The 18852-nt window shown below is 39.2% G+C and overlaps 1 protein-coding gene across 3 annotated transcripts in view; it reads left to right on the top strand.

The window, feature by feature from the left end:
- Positions 1–18852, top strand: part of pias2 (protein inhibitor of activated STAT, 2) — a 57661-nt gene that overhangs the window by 9960 nt on the left and 28849 nt on the right. For 2 of the 3 annotated variants that reach the window (XM_008402246.3, XM_008402247.3), the window contains exons 7-9: positions 5236–5341; positions 12417–12490; positions 14911–15071. In XM_008402246.3, the coding sequence (XP_008400468.1) occupies positions 5236–5341; positions 12417–12490; positions 14911–15071 (341 nt within the window). The remainder of the gene's footprint in view (positions 1–5235; positions 5342–12416; positions 12491–14910; positions 15072–18852) is intronic. The other variant, XM_081611160.1, reaches the window with a different exon arrangement.

The following is an 18852-nucleotide window of genomic DNA, read 5'->3' as shown; positions in this document are numbered from 1 at the left end:
GAAACAACCAGTCAGCGGCAGGAGAGTTTTAGTGCTGTCAATCACAATCTGTGCTGCTCATCCTTCCTCCCCCTCGATTTGTGCCGTGCTGCAGTTAGCATAGCACAGAGCTGTGCAGATTGAAACTGTGTATGCTCAGATAGCTACCAATGATGGCAGATTTCTTGTAATGATAAGTTGTTTCTCCACCATTAGCACGTTTAGCAGTGAGTGAATGAGGATAATTGACAGCGCTAACAGCATCCTGCCAGTTCCGATTGGTTGTTTTGGTCAGAACGGTGCATTACTTTAGCCAGTAATAGTAATTCAGGAAGGAGATGGAGGAGATTAATGGTTTTCACAGATAATCTGTCTCATAACTGCTAACTGCTACGACATTGTGACAGCTTTAACAAATCTGGAGAAAACATATTTTTTATTAAAGTTATGTACTGTAGGTTAAATAAAATGCAACTACATAGCATTTTTTAGAAGTCTGGATTGCTTTATGTGTAGGTTCACGTTGCTTTTGACTGTTGCTCATGGGGAGAGACATTTCAGTATCTAAAACTAATAGAAAAAAAAGCAACCTACTTGCATACTGGATGTGGACTGTTGGATGTAAAATTCATGAGCAGTAAATATTGTGCTAATTGAACCAAAGACAGCAAGGCAGATGGAAGCCTTTAAAATTGTGATGCTTTTTATGGGTCAAATAAACTCAACAAATTGTAATGGCAGCTGCGCCAGTGGGGGGGCCCAAACTAATTTTTTGTCAGGTGGCCCAAGATTCCTGGCAGCGGCCCTGGTTGGAGATACTAATGAGCCATGTGCTTACTTCATACTTGCAACTTATTGTCCACAGACAGGACGTATGTTTCAGTTAGCCTCACTCATTGACACACAAGTCAAGCGTCTGGTTTTTCATAGTTTGGAAGAAGTGGCCCCTGAAGTTAACCTCTGACAGAAGCTTTGGGAGTCCTCCCAAGCTACCAGCAAGTAGTGCAATGATCAGGTGCATGCTTTTCTGTGCATCTTAGGGGACTACAGAGTTCAGCGATAACTCTGTGGAGCATCTAGGAATACGTTGTTTTTGTTGAGTTAGCTGAGTGAATCGCAAGCCTTGGATAACTGTGTCAGATACCAGTAACTCCAGCACCCCACCTCCAAATGTGCAGCCATAGACGAGTGACACATCGACACTGCTAAGGTAAGCAGTATGCAGGAATTTATGTCTGGTTTGCATTACACTTTATAGTTGCCTACATACAGTTAAAACCAGATATTTACCTACACTGCATAAGACATTTGCATTTTTTTCTCACTTTCTGATATTAAATCTGACCAAACGTCTCTTCTTCTAGCTTAGTTAGAATTACCAAGAATAATTTCTATTTGCTATTTGCTATCTATTTGGGACTGTTGCTGGGCAACAAAGACTTTCAACTCCCTCCAAAGGTTTTTTTATGGGGCTGAGATCTGGACACTGGTTGGGCCACTCCAGGACCTTGAAATGCTTCTTATGAAGCCACTCCTTTGTTGCCCTGGTGGTGTGCTTAGGATCATTGTCAAGCTAAAAGACCCAGCCACGTTTCACCTTCAATGTTCTTGCTGATGGAAAGAGGTTTGCCCTCAAACTCTCACAATACATTGCCTCATTCATTATTTCATGTACAAGGATCAGTTGTCCTGTTCCTTTTGCAGAAACAGCCCCAAAGCATGACACTGCCGCCCCCATGCTTCACAGTAGGTATAGTATCCTTTGGATGCAAAGTCGAGGTCTACCTATGATGTCAGTTATAGGCTTCTCTATTTTTTTTAAGTGCAAGAACTTGCACAATTGATGACTGACTAAATACTTTTTTCCTCATTGTACCAACTTCTTCATAGGACTGAGAACAGGGCTTTGTGCTGGCTACTCCAAAACACTAACTTTGTTGTTGAGAAAATTCAAAAGTTTACATTTTGAATTTTGCATAGTAACATATGATGCACAAAAATGTCTTGAATATGTTCTCATCCAGTTTTCTTGCATTTAGCCAAAAGAAATAACGTAATTCTAACAAACCTAAAACAAGACAAGTGTGGTCATATTTAACTTCAGACACTGGGAAAAAATGTGCATGTCTTTTTATTCAGTATATGTAAATATCTGGTTTCAACTGCACAGTCATGGAAGACATGGAACATGCCTTGATATCAAGTCTATAATTAATGTTATGAGCTGTTTCTGTTATTGTAGTAGTTGTACCAGAAATTAAAATGAAGAAGAAACATGAACGAAACAAGGGTGGTATGTGTTTCTGTGATTGTTTATCTGTATATGTTAAATACTTACAGGGTATGTATTTATTTTCATTTGTTCTTTTAATTTGCACATAGCTATTCCAGTTAGTTATAATTGTGTGTCTGTCAATGATAAGCATGTATGTTTGCACATAGAGTAATATGGCTGTGTTAATTTAAGTAATTCTCTGTGTGTTTATAACATATCCACATTGGTATGTCTGTTTTTGATCTACATATTTCTGCTGTGACATTTGATTACTCTTCCCCAGGGATCAGAAGAAGGGGACACATGTTTGACATGATGGTGGATGATGAAGAGAAGTTCCGTTGTTAATATGAGTGACACCAGAACTTCTGGGTGGATCTCTTTCAGGAGGAAGCAGCCACCTGGGCTGGCATCATCAGAGAGATGGCAGACCTCCACAGAGAAGAGTTCAGGAAAACATCAGGATAAAAATAAATGCTGTTGTGCTCTCAAACATGGTGATCTCTTTTCTTATACCCACCTCACACATTGTACATAGGTTGTATGTTGTAGTGTGCATGGTGTGGCATTTATAAAATCCTCTACTACGATTTTATTTTACTTTTTATGTCTTAACTTTTTTTTGCCATTTTCCACATTTGTTTCCATATAAAGTGCACATAAACAATTCGGCTATTCCTCTATTATACCTTTTGTCCCATCCAGTTTCTCAAGTTCTTTCTCTGTTTTTCGTCGCTGTCTTTTATTTTGAATAGTACCTATTTTGTCCATTTTCCTTCCATTTGTGTTTGCTGTAGTCTCAGACAATATGTCAATTTTTGCATGGTGTAGATTTCTTCTATTATACCAATCCGTTGTTCATGACAATGGATTAGGTCTGCATCCTATGTTCCACAATTCCTCCACCATGCCATCTCTGTGCCCTTATACTAATTCTTGACTGTAGGCGTAATAAAATATCGTATCAGATTTTTCCAGGTGAACTCTCTCCATATGAGCAAATTGGATGTCTGATGCGTTTTCCACATATGTAACCAATCCTCATCTGTAATTGTCACGTTAAGCTCTGATTCCCATTTTTCATTTATATACTTAGTTGAGTGCTTACTCGTTAATTTTTTATATAAAGTACATATGATTTAGTTTTTATTCCGTAGAATGAATTTATCACAGTCGGAATCACAGTATTCACCTCCACAGTGGGATCCCACCTGATATCTGTCCTATAATAGTCTCTCAGTTGTAGGTATCTGCAAAATTTGTGTTTATCTATATTATACTTGTCTTTCTTTTTTTTTTTTTTTTGAAAACTCACCGGCTCCCCGTCTTTCTATAGTATTTAACATATACAGATAAACAATCACAGAAACACATACCACCCTTGTTTCGTTCATGTTTCTTCTTCATTTTAATTTCTGGTACAACTACTACAATAACAGAAACAGCTCATAACATTAATTATAGACTTGATATCAAGGCATGTTCCATGTCATGTCATGAAAGCGTCTCCTCCAACCCGCCCCGCTAGATTCACAGCTGTATCTACGGCAGAGCGATGGATCTCGTCAAGCCTCCGGTCGGGTTTTGCTCTGATTCTGGCCAGTTTTTTTCCAGCAGGCATTCAAAGTTTCAGTTTTCATCTCCTGAATGGCCAGTCTGTATTACGTATATCTAAATACACAGGTAGAGAAGAACCGCAGAGACTATTTAGCCAATCAGGACACAGAACACAATGCACTGTGAAAAAAACTGCACAAAAACATCCGCAAAGGTGAACCGCGTTAAAGCGAGGGATCACTGTAACTCATTTTGTTTTATTTTGATAATGTGGGGGGCTGGTTTATTGATCAAATAATGGGTAAAACTTTGATCATATCAACTGATTTAATATTTAGAAATGAGGTCATCAAACTGACAAAAATAGAAATGTATGTGGAAAGTCTCGTATTTTATAAAATAACTAAAGAGCTAAGAACATTTATACATAAATCTTACCTTTGTTTTCTTCCAAGAGACAGTGATACAATACATATTTTTGTGTTTTTGTGGACTTTTTGTTGTCTCTGTTTTCATGCGGGGGAATTTTCACATACTTAACCGAGGAGGTCCAGCATCGCCTCCCTGCCAATACCTCTTGTCACACCGGAAAAATATAAAAAGAGCAAATGGAAATAAAAGAAATTCTTAGGGACAGAAGGAATAAATAAATTAAAGAGACATGAATGCATCTATAAGTCAAAGGAAAAACCAAAATATATATTTTTAAAAACAGTAAAAATTTAAAATACTTGCCTAAAAATATAATTTTTTGGGATTTAGATGGAAAAATAAAAACAATGTCACTTAAATTATACAACAAGGTGAAGCTGTTTTAAATTGTGTATTTTAAGTGTATTGATTTATTTATTGGGCAATTTATTCAATTTAGTTAAAATCAAACTTTATCCCCAGAGGAGCACATTGAACATACACAATAATATAAAATAAGTAAAACAGAGAGCATTAGCAAGGAGCATAAGTGCATTGAGGAAGGTAAGTTCTTTTGTGCAACTGAAGCCCTGTTGAAAGGTGCACAGTATGCTTTTATATGCATGTGGGGTGGGCATGTAAGGTATGAATGCATATATGTTGGGAGGGGAGATGTTTATGTGTATATATGAATATATTTCTACTTTTGTTTTTGTCAATGTCAGTACTTCATTCTTTATACTCCTAGTATTCTACGAACATTTTCAAAATAACACAATTCCTGAGCAGGAGCACCTAGTTTACATACTTTAGATCAACATTAGATTCTTTTTCTTCTTTTGCTCTTTCCTTTGGTTTGTTTTGTTTGTATTTCCTTTTAACTCCTGCAAAGCTCTTTGAATTATCTTGTTGAAGAAAATGTGCTATATAAATAAAAATGACCTTTACCTTTAAAGTTACTCCTTCAACAGGACATTAAAGAATAATATGTTTGGTTGTTTTTTATTTTTTAGACTTATTCTCTCTCTGTGTACCTTGTGAGGCAACTGACATCACCATTGCTCCTGCAGAGACTGAGGATGAAGGGAATCAGAAGCCCAGACCACTCCAGGGCCCTAAGTAAAAATTTTAATTGTTGCATTAGTTTCGTAAGATATACTATGCTTTTTTTTTTTTTTTGGTGAAGATGGTTTTAGTCATTGGTTTTCAATCCTGGCCCCCCAGGACCTTCTGTCCTGTTTTTCTAGGTTTTTGCTTGCCTGCTAAAGGCCCCTTGCTTCATACAGAGAATCTGGCTGAGGAGCTATTGAGAAACTATTGGATGCTGGAGGTGTGGACTCTGTTGAGCTCTAAAATTTTACCCAGAATGTGTCTGCACTGTAAACAACCAAACAACAAAAAGATAATTTCCAAGCTGAAAAAGATGGCCGTTTAATATGAATTCAGTATTTGGAGGCATGAATGATTTTATTCACTTGCTACTTTGGTATTGGTTTCCCATTACCAAACTAGAGGGAAAGTGCAATTCTTAATCGGCATAGAAAACTGACGTCTTCATTCATAGCTTTTCCTTCTGTTCTATGGTTGGCCGGGTTGAAATTCTACCGGAGAAATTGGTAGAATTTCCAGTAAATTCTGCTGGAGAAATTCCCAAACAGGTTTTCTCTCCACGGTAGAAAGATCAGAGGGAGAAAAGAATCGAGTGGGAAGGCATTGGCCAGGCTAAGTGTTATCCTGTTGAGACATACCTAACTTAAATGGAAGGACAATTAACATGCATTTGCTGCACTTAGGGCATTCTGAAAGGGTAATATAATCATTTGCATGAGGTATGCTGGAGCAGAGACACGTCTTTTTTTTTTTTTTTAAGGTTTTATTGGCTCTAGAGGCCTTTATTTGAAAGTGGTCAGACAGAAAGTGGGCAATGAGAGAGGGGAGGACATGCGGCACAGGTCACCAGGCCAGGACTTGAACCTGCGACAGCCGTGTGGAGGACTAAGGCCTCGTCACGTGGGTTGTGCTCTACCCCTGTGCCACCACAGCACCCCAAGAATAGACGCATCTAAATATGAAGGACACTATTTTGAGTGAATTTAGATTTCTTTCCGAGACCAAAGTCTGTATACAACTGCACAGCTTTTGAAACCCTTAACGTTACAGTGCCTTGTCAAAGTATTTGGCCCCCTTGAACTTTTCAACCTATTGCTGCTTTTCAGGCTTCAAACATCCATCTATCCATCCATTTTCTGTACACCCTTGTTCCTTAGTGGGGTCGGGAGAGGCGCTGGTGCCTCTCCAACTAACGTTCCAGGCGAGAGGCGGGGTCACCCTGGACAGGTCGCCAGTCTGTCACAGGCTTCAAACAAAGATCTAAAATGCTTATCATTTTGTGAAGAATCAACAAGTGGGACACAATCGTGAGGTGGAACGAAATTTATTGGATATTTTAAACTTTTTTAACAAATAAAAACCAGCAAAGCGGGGCGTGTAATATTATTCGGCCCCCTTACTGTCAGTGCAGCAAACTCACGAAAGAAGTTCAGTGAGGATCTCTGAATGATCCAACGTTGTCCTAAATGACTAATGAATGTAAATAGAATCTACCTGTGTGTATCCAAGTCCCCGTATAAATGCAACCCTGAGACTGCTCCATGATAGTCTCAGGGTTGTATTTAAAGTGCAGAGAGCATCATGAAGACCAAGGAACACACCAGCCAGGTCTCAGATACTGTTGTGGAGAAGTTTAAAGCCAGATTTGGATAAAAAAAGATTTCCCAAGCTTTAAACATCTCAAGGAGCACTGAGCAAGTGATCGTATTGAGATGGGAGGAGACCACTGCAAATCTATCAAGACCCGGCCGTCCCTCTAAACCAGGGGTCCCCAAACTTTTTCCTTTGAGGGCCAAGTAACTTTTCCCTTCCCTGGTGGGGGCCGGAGTCAGTTTGTAACAGAAAAAGTGTGACGATTGCAGGAGTGCCTAAATGTAAAAATTTCTTGTTTTCCAGAAAACACAACCAAATAACCCTCTCTGGGTTCTTCACAGAAAAAATCCAGGAAATAACACTATGAAATAAATACTGTATTTTCCGGACTATAAGCCGCAGATATCTCTGCTTCTCCAGGTTTTCCACAGCGATGCAGCAGCAGCAGAGGGGGGCGGACACCCAACATTTGAGTCATAACAGGTCAATTGAATATCACATTTATTAGGGTTGAAAAAGAAAAATTTGCCAAGTTTAGATTTAATCGAACTGATTATGGTAGAATTCCGAACGGCAACTGTAACAGTAAAAGTGCTGATCCTTTGTGTCAGCACTTTTACTGACACGCCCATTTTCATTTAGCATGTGTTAAATGGAAATGGACACTTTCTTCTTCTTCTTTAGATTTCAATGGCAGCTTGCATTGTTGCACTACTGCCATTTATTGAATCCTAATGTCTATACCTCAAATTCTCACAATGATCCCAGTATAAAAAAAACAAAAAAAATCTTCTTTTTCCCCTCAATGCTATTTAACTGATCAACAACATTCTCAAATTTCAATTCCCTATTAAAACCTAATTCCGTTTTAATGGGCGCTTTCTTCTTTTATTTCCAATTTTGACTTCCAATGATTGACTTCCAATGAGCTCTGGTCAGGTGAAACCAAAATCAAACTTTTTAGCCGCAATGCAAAACAATACGTTTGGTGTAAAAGCAACACAGCTCATCACCCTGAACACTCCATCCCCACTGTCAAACATGGTGGTGGCAGCATCATGGATTGGGCCTGCTTTTCTTCAGCAGGGACAGGGAAGATGGACGGAGCCAAATACAGGACCATTCTGGAAGAAAACCTGTTGGAGTCTGCAAAAGACCTGAGACTGGGATGGAGATTTATCTTCCAACAAGACAATGATCCCAAATATAAAGCAAAATCTACAACAGAATGGTTCACAAATAAACGTATCTAGGTGTTAGAATGGCCAAGTCAAAGTCCAGACCTGAATCCAATCAAGGATTTGTGGAAAGAGCTGAAAACTGCTGTTCACAATAGCTCTCCGTTCAACCTCACTGAGCTCCAGCTGTTTTGCAAAGAAGAATGTTCAAGAATTTCAGTCTCTCCATGTGCAAAACTGATAGACACAAATCCCAAGCGACTTGCAGCTGTAATTGCATCAAAAGGTGGCGCTACAAAGTACTAACGCAAGGGGGCCGAATAATATGGCACGCCCCACTTTGCAGTTTTTTATTTGTTAAAAACGTTTTTAAAATATCCAATAAATTTCGTTCCACCTCACGACTGTGTCCCACTTCTTCTTGGTTCTTCTGAAAATAATACAAATTTTAGATCATTATGTTTGAAGCCTGAAAAGTGGCAAAAGTTTGAAAAGTTCAAGGGGGCCGAATACTTTTGCAAGACACTACATAAGTGGTCCTACTACCAATAGAAAACCGATTTGTCTGTCAGATTTAGTATGGCATACCCTGGCCATTACCTTCCTATGCATTTCTGCTTTATTCAAATTTTGCTTGTCTTCGCAGTGGAGAATGGTGGTTTACAGTGCAAGCAATTTGAGGTAATCAATGCGAACTGCATGCATATACATACACATGTCACAAACAAATTTTAGTGATTGAGTAACATTTAAAACCACAGAGTCCACGGTTCCAGGAAGCAATCGTTTCTCAATAGTAGAGTCCAGACTCTGTACGCAGCAAAAAGCAGAGGACAAGGGGCTGTTTTTTTTTTACCAGACTACATGTAGTAAGAAGTTATACTTTTGTTTGTTGTCAGGAATAGTCACTCTGAAATGAAAAATTAAAGGGGAGGTTTTATGTATTTTAAAGCCACATAGTGCCATTTCATTTTGCAATCAAATAAAACTATCTTCAACTGTCAAAAATAGATAGATAGATAGATAGATAGATAGATAGATAGATAGATACTTTACTAAATTGTAATTTTCATCTCCCACACAGCACTGTTGGGTATACATCAAATACTGAAAAACATTACATTTTTTTAGACATAAAAAAACTTTTAACAAAATGTTTAAACAGTCCCTCTGTTTCTGTTGTACTCCTGTTACTCCTCCTTCCCAATCCCAATGAGGAGGTGAGGAGTTTAATTACATGAGGGACAAAGGAGTTCTTCAGTCTGTTAGTCCTGCACTTTGGAAGAAGCAGTCTCCCACTGAACTTGCTTTTCTGGCTTTCCTGATGACAGGAAAGCAAGTCATGTCATGGCTGGTGTTGTCCACATTAGCCAGGAGTTTCTGCAGTGTTCTCTGCCACTGTTGCCAGAGTTCAGCTTTGCACCAACCACGGAGCCGGCCCTACTGCCACCACCAGCACACCACAGCATTTGACAAGACGTTGGCAACAACAAACTGATAAAACAATCCCAACAACTGATCTTAAAATCTCAGCCTCCTCAGATAGGACATCCTGGTCTGGAGCTTCATATTAGAGTTGCTTTGTGTTGCTTGTCCAGTCAAGCTTGTTGTCCAGCTACAGGCCACGGTATTTATAGGTCTGCACACCTTCCACCTACATCAGATGTGACGTGAGTGCCTAAAGTCATTCAACCTACTGGGACTGTTTTTCTTATGGACAGGTGGCACCACATCTACACAGAAATGAAGGTAATCTTGTCATGAGCTCCCAGCAGCACATCACAGTTTGTGATGAGCTAAGAAAGCCATAAGAAGTCCTGTTTGTAGTTTGCCAGAAGCCGGTACACATGTGGAATTTCACTCTGGACACATCCTCCCCACTGTCAAATATGATGGTGGCATCATCATGCTCTGGGGTTGCTTCTCTTCAACAGAGACAGGGAAGAAGAAGGTCCAAGCAATGTTTGGAAGACTCCAGTAGGAAGAAAACCTGGAGTCTTCAAAAGATTTAATACTTCGGCAGAGGTTCACCTTTCAGCAGGACTACAACCCTTAACATAAAGCCAGGGATACAATGGAATGACGTAAAACAAAACATATTCATGTGTTAGAATAGCTGTATCATGCCATGCTGCATTGTTGCAGTAATCCAGGCATAAAGAGCCCCAACTAAGTACTGAGTGCTGTACATGCTCATACTTTTCATGTTCATGCTTTTGAGTTGGCCAACATTTCTAAAAAATAGTTTTTTATATTGGTCTTAAGAAACATTCTAATTTTCCGAGATACTGAAGTTGGGTTTTTCATTAGTTGTCAATTTTAATCATCTTCATTAAAATAAACATTTGAAATCTATCAATCTGTGTGTAATGAATGAATATGATAAACAAGTCTCATATCTTGAATGGAATTACTGTCAAGCATTTTATGATATTCTAATTTCACACATGTCACCAGTGTAGATGTGTGTATATAATAAATATATATAAAAAATATACATTCATAATTATAGCAGTGTGTTTCAAAAGGTGAGTTAACCTAAATTGTGTTTTAATGAACACATGCATTGGGAGCACTGCACATTCTATATCAAACAAAAAAATTGGAAAAAGTGGTTGAACATGATATTTTACAGAAAATCAAAAACATAGCAGTGTTGACATCTTTTTTACAAACTCAAAAATGTTTGTAAAGAAACATTTCTTTACATTCAACTTTCCTGAGAATCGTAAACTAATATTGAGTTGCTCGCTGCAGCTGATAACTGCTTCACATTTGTGGTACATTAAGTGAACCAACTTCTGGCACCAGTCAGTAGGTATTGCAGCACAGGACAATTGTACTACATTACACAATTCCTCTGCATTTCTTGGTTTTGCCTCATGAACAGCATTTTTTGTCAGCCCACAAGTTTTGTATGGGCATTGTGCTGGCCAATCCCTGGACCTTATTTGTTCAAACAAACATTTCAAGGGCATTTCCTCTTCAGCATACAGGAACATGACTTCTACCGGTACTCTCTTGTACTCAAACTGATCCGAGATCTCTGGTACACGATAAATGTGACCAACACCATAATACAAGAACCATCACTTCATGATGCTTGACCCATAATGCTTCACCGCCTTCACTGTGTACTGTTATGGGGAAGATTTTCTGCCATATTTCGAGTGCACATATTTTCAGTCTGAAAGCAACATTACATGTCTTTCTTCTCAAAACTTGTATGTTCGTACTCAAAACTTCTCGCGGTCTGGCAGAACTCTGCTCGCTTACGAAACAGTCTGCTTGCTTTTGGAACAAAAATGCACCGTTGCCTGCCAACCTCTCGGCCAATAAAATAAAAGTGTTGTACTGGGTGCGTTTGTTTCCTTCTGGCATTTGTTTCCTTCTAATACATTCCTTCTAGTGTATGGGAGAATGTGGCTACTGACGATTATAGCAGCCTGTGCCACCCACTGGATGGATCTATCTACATCAGTGGTTCTTAAACCTTTTTTGAGGTACCGAACCCCCCAGTTGCATATGCGCATTCACTGAACCCTTATTCCCTGGCTCCTCCACAGCTCTGATTGGCTAAGCAATGTAACTGATCCTCTGCAGCAAGTGATGGCAAAGCAGGCCGCGTCATCACGACTTTACACAAGTGTGTCTTTACCTCCGCGGCAGAGGCTCCACCGAACCCCTGGGGTTCGATCGAACCCAGGTTAAGAACCACTGATCTACATATAGATATATATAGATATAAAAGTCCCCCATATACGGTGGCTTGAATTCAGAGTTTACAGGATGTCTGACAAACTGTCTGTGGCCCTTAGAACCAAAAATAACAATCTTACTCTCGTCAGTCGACAAAATATTACTCCATTTCTTTTTAGGCCAGTCGATGTGTTTTTTGGCAAATTGAATTTACTTCAGCACATGGATTTTTTGTCAGAAAATGATTGAGTTTCACAGAATCAGCAGAAAGTTCATCATGCCTGTTGGGTCTGTTGGTTTCCTAAACCTTTTAGAAACTTGTTTGTAGTGTAGATGAAGAAATTCTAACAAAAACAGTGATTTATCTTGCTAAATCACTGTGGGACTGCCATTATTTTGAACACAACTATCTCTCTAATATATATATATATGTGTGTGTGTGTGTGTGTGTATAATATATATATATTTAGCGTACAAGTGGGTTGTTATTGTTATATTTGTTTTTTAACTGAGTGCGTTGTGATTATAAGAAATGGAAATGATATTTTAATTTTTTTTTTTTCATAAGCAAATATTACTTTACTTTGTAATATTTTCTTCCTTCTTTGTTTCAGTTAAGGAGAAGCTAACAGCAGATCCAGACAGTGAGATTGCCACAACAAGTCTTCGGGTGTCACTCATGTGTCCGGTAATTTAAGCATTTGTATAAATTGACACTATAAAAATACAAGATAACACAGTTGTTGGGACACCAAAATGGTTAAAGGAAATACTTTAACCATTTTGAAAATAAAAAAGTTATTTTATTTTTTTTGTTGAAACTGTATTACACTCAATATAAGGAAAGTAACATTTCTATCTCGAATGTGAACTGAAACTCTCAAAATTCCCTACATACACACATTCACCAGCCACTTTATTAGGTACACCTGCTCATTAATACAAATGTTGAATCAGCCAATCACATGGCAGCACTTGATGCATGTAGACATGGCCAAGACGATCTGCTGCAGTTCAAAACGAGCATCAGAATGGGGAAAAAATGTGATTTAAGTGACTTTGAACGTGGCGTGTTTATTGGTGCCAGACGGGCTGGTCTGAGTATTTCAGAAACTGCTGATCTATAGGGATTTTCACACACAACCATCTCTAGGGTTTACAGAGAGAATGGTCTGAAAATGAGGAAATATCTAGTGAGTAGCAGTTCTGTGGATGCAAATGCCTTGTTGATGCCAGAGGTCGGAGGAGAATGGCCAGACTGGTTCGAGCTGATAGAACGGCAACAGTAACTCAAATAACCACTTGTTACAACCGAGGTATGCAGAAGAGCATCTCTGACTTCTGTCAGCTAAGAACAGGAAACTGAGGCTACAATTCACACAGGCTCACCAAAATCGGACAACAGAAGATTGGAAAAACGTTGCCTGGTCTCATGAGTCTCGATTTCTGCTGCGACGTTCAGATGGTAGGGTCAGAATTTGGGGTCAACAACAAGAAAGCTTGGATCCATCCTGCCTTGTATCAACAGTTTAGGTGGTGCAATGGTGTGGGGGATATTTCCCTGCCACACTTTGGGCCCATCAGCACCAATTGAGCATCGTGTCAACGCCACAGCCTACCTGAGTATTGTTGCTGACCATGTCCATCCCTTTACGACTACAGTGAACCATCTTCTGATGGCTACTTCCAGTAGGAAATGCTCCATGTCATCAAGTGTGAATCATCTCAGACTTTTTTCTTGAACACAACAATGGAGCCACTTGCTCAGCCTTAATGAGTTTAAGTCTTTTTTGCAGCACCCCAGAACACCACTGTATTGAAGAAGGAACTAACCAGTATTGACTGATGAAACATTAAGAGCATCCTACTGCAGATATTGAAGGACCTGGGCTTGCATACAAAAAAGTCTGCTTATGGCCTTTTTGTAGAGTATGTCAGCATTCATGGCCCACTGCAACTTCCAGTCCAAGTCAACGCAGAGCTATTAGTGGGATTGAACCTGCTCCACATCTGCTCCTGAAATGGAGATTGGGGGCAAAGATTTTTTATTATGGCAGAAACTGATGACCATTTCCTTGGTCTTGTCTACTTTTAACTGGAGTTGGTTCTCTCAGCACCATGGCACAAAATCATCCACCAAAGTCCTGTACTCCACCTCCAGTCCCTCTCAACACACACCACTATAGCCATGTCATCTGAGTAGTTATTCAGATGGCACAGTTTGGAACAGTACTTAAAGTCCACAGTGTCGATGGTGAACAGTACAGTTTCCCAGGAGCTACGTTTTTACATAGCAGATGGTCTAACACGCATTCCTATAACCTCACAAACTGTCAGATAGTCAAGGATCCAGGTGATACAGCCACATCCATTTTTTGAACTTTTCACGTATTAATTCTGGCTGGATGGTGTGAAGGCTGATGAGAATCAGCCTTCAACAAAGATAAAGTATCAGGTATATCAAAGGAGGAATAGACCTTCTGCAGGAGATGTATAAATTGCAAAGGGTCCTGGGCTTCACCCACCTGTGTCTTTGGGTGCACCCGTATCAGCTTCTCCATAAGCTTCATACCATAAACACATCAGAGCGATGTGTTTATGGTTTATAGTGCTTTAGGAAATGCTTTCTTTGACACTGACCTGATCCAAACATAGTGCACAAACGTAGCTATTAGTAAAAAGAATTCCACAATTTTACTAAATAACTTGTTCTACATACAAATAGAAAATTATAACCATATGTTTTTTAAAACTTGGAATCAGGGTTTTCCAGACCAAAGGTTTAACCAAACCTTCAAGTACCTAGAAAATTATACGTTTTTGCATGTGAATGTGTGAATGAATGGGAATGACGGATTTCATTGTAAAGCGTCTTTGAGTGTTCTAAGAAAGGGTTATACATCTGATTACCTTTCATCAAAAATAAACATGCTTTTGTTCTCATTGCATTAATGACATGGACACAATAACATTTAGCTTTCCTGTTTGTTAGGTTTCATTTTTAATAACTTAGTTACTCAATTTGTATAAACTGAACAAAGTATAACACATTAAAGCAAGTATTTTTGTTCATGTATTGATTTAATTTATTTTATCTGTCGTTTTAAGCTGGGTAAGATGCGACTGACAGTCCCGTGCAGAGCTGTGACATGCTCTCATCTACAGTGCTTTGATGCTGCCCTCTACCTGCAGATGAACGAAAAGAAACCTACCTGGATCTGTCCTGTGTGTGACAAGAAAGCTGATTATGAGAATCTCATTATTGATGGGTTTGTAAAATCATGTTACTTTAATTAGTTACACATCTTAAAATTCTGAAATTTAATTTGTTTTCAAGGTCTGAGTAGGTCTGTGAAATATACATATGTTTATAGACTTTTTTTCCTTTGACTCTCTAAGTAACTATTTGAACAGCTATAAAAATGCAGACATTTTTTTATGGGGGTTTCAAATAAATTACACATGGTATGTATTCTTATTTCACCATAATACGATTAAGATTTCCATAATCATTTTAGGTATAGCCGTCATGTTTTTTGGTCATTTCTGGCTGGTAAGCCCCACAGATGCATATATTTTGAGGTTACAGGGATAGCGGTTGCTTAGGGCATCAAACCGATGCCTTTACTGACAGTAACTACCTTTAAGGTTGTATATGTTTAAGACCATTTTTAAAATATACTGTAAATGTAAAGCGAGCCTTCGTTTTATTTATTACAAAGGGATCAAGATTTCCTAAGAAATTTAACATTTTCTTTGTGTAAGTATATGGAATTTAGACATGAAAACTAGCACATGCATCTCTTTTAATGCTTATAGTGGTTTGAAATGAGCACAAAACCTTTACTCTTTAATATAGCCTCTTGGCAATAGTCACCCCGCTATTGCCAACTTTCTTGCTATATTAAGCAACATTTCAGATAAAAAAAAAAAACAATCGGTATTGGCCAAAATCAAAATAGGCAGGTTAGGCTTTTTAGAGATCATAATTGGTGATTGGCCAGAAAATTGCAATCGGTGCAGCCCTACTTAAGATGGAATACATAGTCATGACGTATTTTGATTGAATTAATACTGTGGCATAATTTCAATACCTAAAAATTGAATTTATGAATGTGGTGAGAAAGACTCACCACACTCACCACAACTCTCTCCTTGAAGTTCTTGATGTTGCGATAGATTGTTGACTGAGGTGAATCTTTCTAGCTGCTCTTCCCTGTTAGGCCATTTTTGTGTAGTGCAATGATGACTGCAGGTGTTTCTTTAGAGATAACCATGGTTCACAGAGAGAAACAATGATGCCAAGCACCAGCCTCTTTTTAAAGTGTCCAGTGGTGTCATTCTTACTTAATCATGACAGATTGATCTCCAGCCCTTGATATCAAACATATCAAACACGCTGTTTTGAAGCCAAAAAAAGCTCAGAAATATTTAGGACAAACCAGGAGAATCAACTCATTTTAAGTTAAAATTCAGTTTCACACAAATACAAACATTCTACAGTCATGGCCAAAAGTTTTGAGAATGACACAAATATTATATTTTCAAATGATCTGCTGCCCTCTGGTTTTCATGTGTGAATGTCAGATGTTTTCATCACATACAGAAATACAATTTCAATCATATTATGAGTAACAAAAGCTTTCATTGACAGTTAGAATGAGTTAATGCAGCAAGTCAGTATTTGCAGTGTTGACCCCTCTTCTTCAGGACCTCTGCAATTCTCCCTGGCATGCTGTCAATCAACTTCTGGACCAAATCCTGACTGATACCAGTCCATTCTTGCACAATCAATGCTTGCATTTGGTCAGAATTCCTAGGTTTTTGTTTGTCCACCCGTCTCTTGATGATTGACCACAAGTTTTCAATGGGATTAAGATCTGGGGAGTTTACAGGCCATGGACCCAAATCTCTATGTTTTGTTCCCTGAACCAGTTAGTTATCACCTTTGCTTTATGGCCAGGTGCTCCATCATGCTGGAAAAGGCATTGTTCATCACCAAACTGCTCTTGGACGGTTGGGAGAAGTTGCTCTCTCTCGGAGGACATTCTGCTACCATTCTTTAGTCATGGCTGTGTTTTTAGGCCAGACTGTGAGAGAGCCGACTCCCTTGGCTGAGAAGCAACCCCACACATGAATGGTTTCAGGATGCTTTACAGTTGGCATGAGACCAGACTGGTGGTAGCGCTCACCTCGTCTTCTCCCAACAAGCTGTTTTCCAGATGTCCCAAACAATCGGAAAGGGGATCCATCAGAGAAAATGACTTTACCCCAGTCCTCAGCTGTCCACTCCCTGTACCTTTTGCAGAGTATCAGTCTGTCCCCGATGTTTTTCCTGGAGAGAAGTTGCTTCTTTGCTGCCCTCCTTGAGACCAGGCCTTGCTCCAAGAGTCTCCGCCTCTCAGTGCGTGCAGATGCACTCACACCTGCCTGCTGCCATTCCTGAGCAAGCTCTGCACTGCTGGTAGCCCGATCCATCCCGCAGCTGACACACTTTTAAGAGACGGTCCTGGTGCTTGCTGGTCTTTGTTGGGCGACCTGGAGCCTTTTGGACAACAATGGAGCCTCTCTCCTTGAAGTTCTTGATGATGCGATAGATTGTTGACTGAGGTGAATCTTTCCAGCTGCTCTTCCCTGTTAGGCCATTTTTGTGTAGTGCAATGATGACTGCAGGTGTTTCTTTAGAGATAACCATGGTTCACAGAGAGAAACAATGATGCCAAGCACCAGCCTCTTTAAAGTGTCCAGTGGTGTCATTCTTACTTAATCATGACAGATTGATCTCCAGCCCTGTCCTCATCAACACCCACACCTGTGTTAATGGAGCTGAAACCATGTTAGCTGGTCCTTTTAAGGCTGCAATGAAGTTGAAATGTGTTTTGGGGGATAAAGTTCATTTTCTAGGCAATTATTGACTTTGCAATTAATTGCTGTTAAGCTGATCACTCTTTATAACATTCTGGAGTTTATGAAAATTGCCGTTATAAAAACTGAAGCAGTAGACTTTGTAAAAATTAACATTTGAATCATTCTCAAAACTTTTGGCCATGACTGTAGCATAAATGTTTAGATGTTGAACTGGACAAGATTGTTGTTGAGCAAGGTTTCTATTAGCAGCACCACAAATCTTTTTGGTAAACATTACATTACCAAGAGACATGCAAACATACCTTTATCTTGGCCTTTGTTAACTATTCTTCCTCTGTCTTTTCTCTCTCCATGAAGGATAAATCCTTTTTTATGACATTGTTTTGCCAATTTATCTTCCACTGGTGCCTTGGAGGTTTGGATACACACTTCACATTGCACAGCAGCTCATGTTACTGGTGAAGCTTGACCTGCCACGGGCACCAAGAGGCACCCAAGAGCAATTTATTTTTTCTTAGTGTCCATCTAAGAAATGACATACATTATCAAATATATATTATTGTAAAAAACTTTATCAAGAAATTGTGTGTTTTTGTTAATATAGTCACATAGAAGTCATTACTAAAAAATAAAACAAAAAAATCATTTCCAAGTGACCGCTTAGTTTGCTTTTGCCTTGGACCTGCCCTGTAGTGGAGAATGGTTGTTTACAGTGCATTCAATTTCTGGTAAACATCATAGCGTTGAACTGGTGCATTTCATAGACACAGACAAACGTTAGAGTCCACGGCTCCAGGATGCACGTTTCTTGACAGCTAAAAGCCCTCTCAGCTCCTCTCAACATGGAGAAGGAGCAGCTCTACTCTGAATGTCTCTCAGACATCCAAGGTTTTCACCCTATCTCTAAGGGAGAGCCCAGACATCCTGCGGAAGAAACTTATTGCAGCCACTTGATTCAATTTTGTAGCGATTTTATTCTTTCGGTCGTGATCCAGATCGATGACGGTAGGAATGTAGATTAACCAGAGAATCAAGAGCTTCACCTTTTTAATCAGCTATCTCTTTACCATAACCGGTCGTTACCTACATAACTGCAGATACAGTCCCAATCCACTTATCAATCTCCCACTCCACTTTTCCCTCACTCATGAGAGTGAGGTAGATACTTAAATTCCTCTACTT

Source organism: Poecilia reticulata, chromosome 9, assembly GCF_904066995.2.
Source record: "Poecilia reticulata chromosome 9, P_reticulata-male-v2, whole genome shotgun sequence".
Classification (NCBI taxonomy): Eukaryota; Metazoa; Chordata; class Actinopteri; order Cyprinodontiformes; family Poeciliidae; genus Poecilia; species Poecilia reticulata.
The sequence above is the reverse complement of the archived record's forward strand: the minus strand, read 5'-3'. Positions and strand labels throughout refer to the sequence as shown.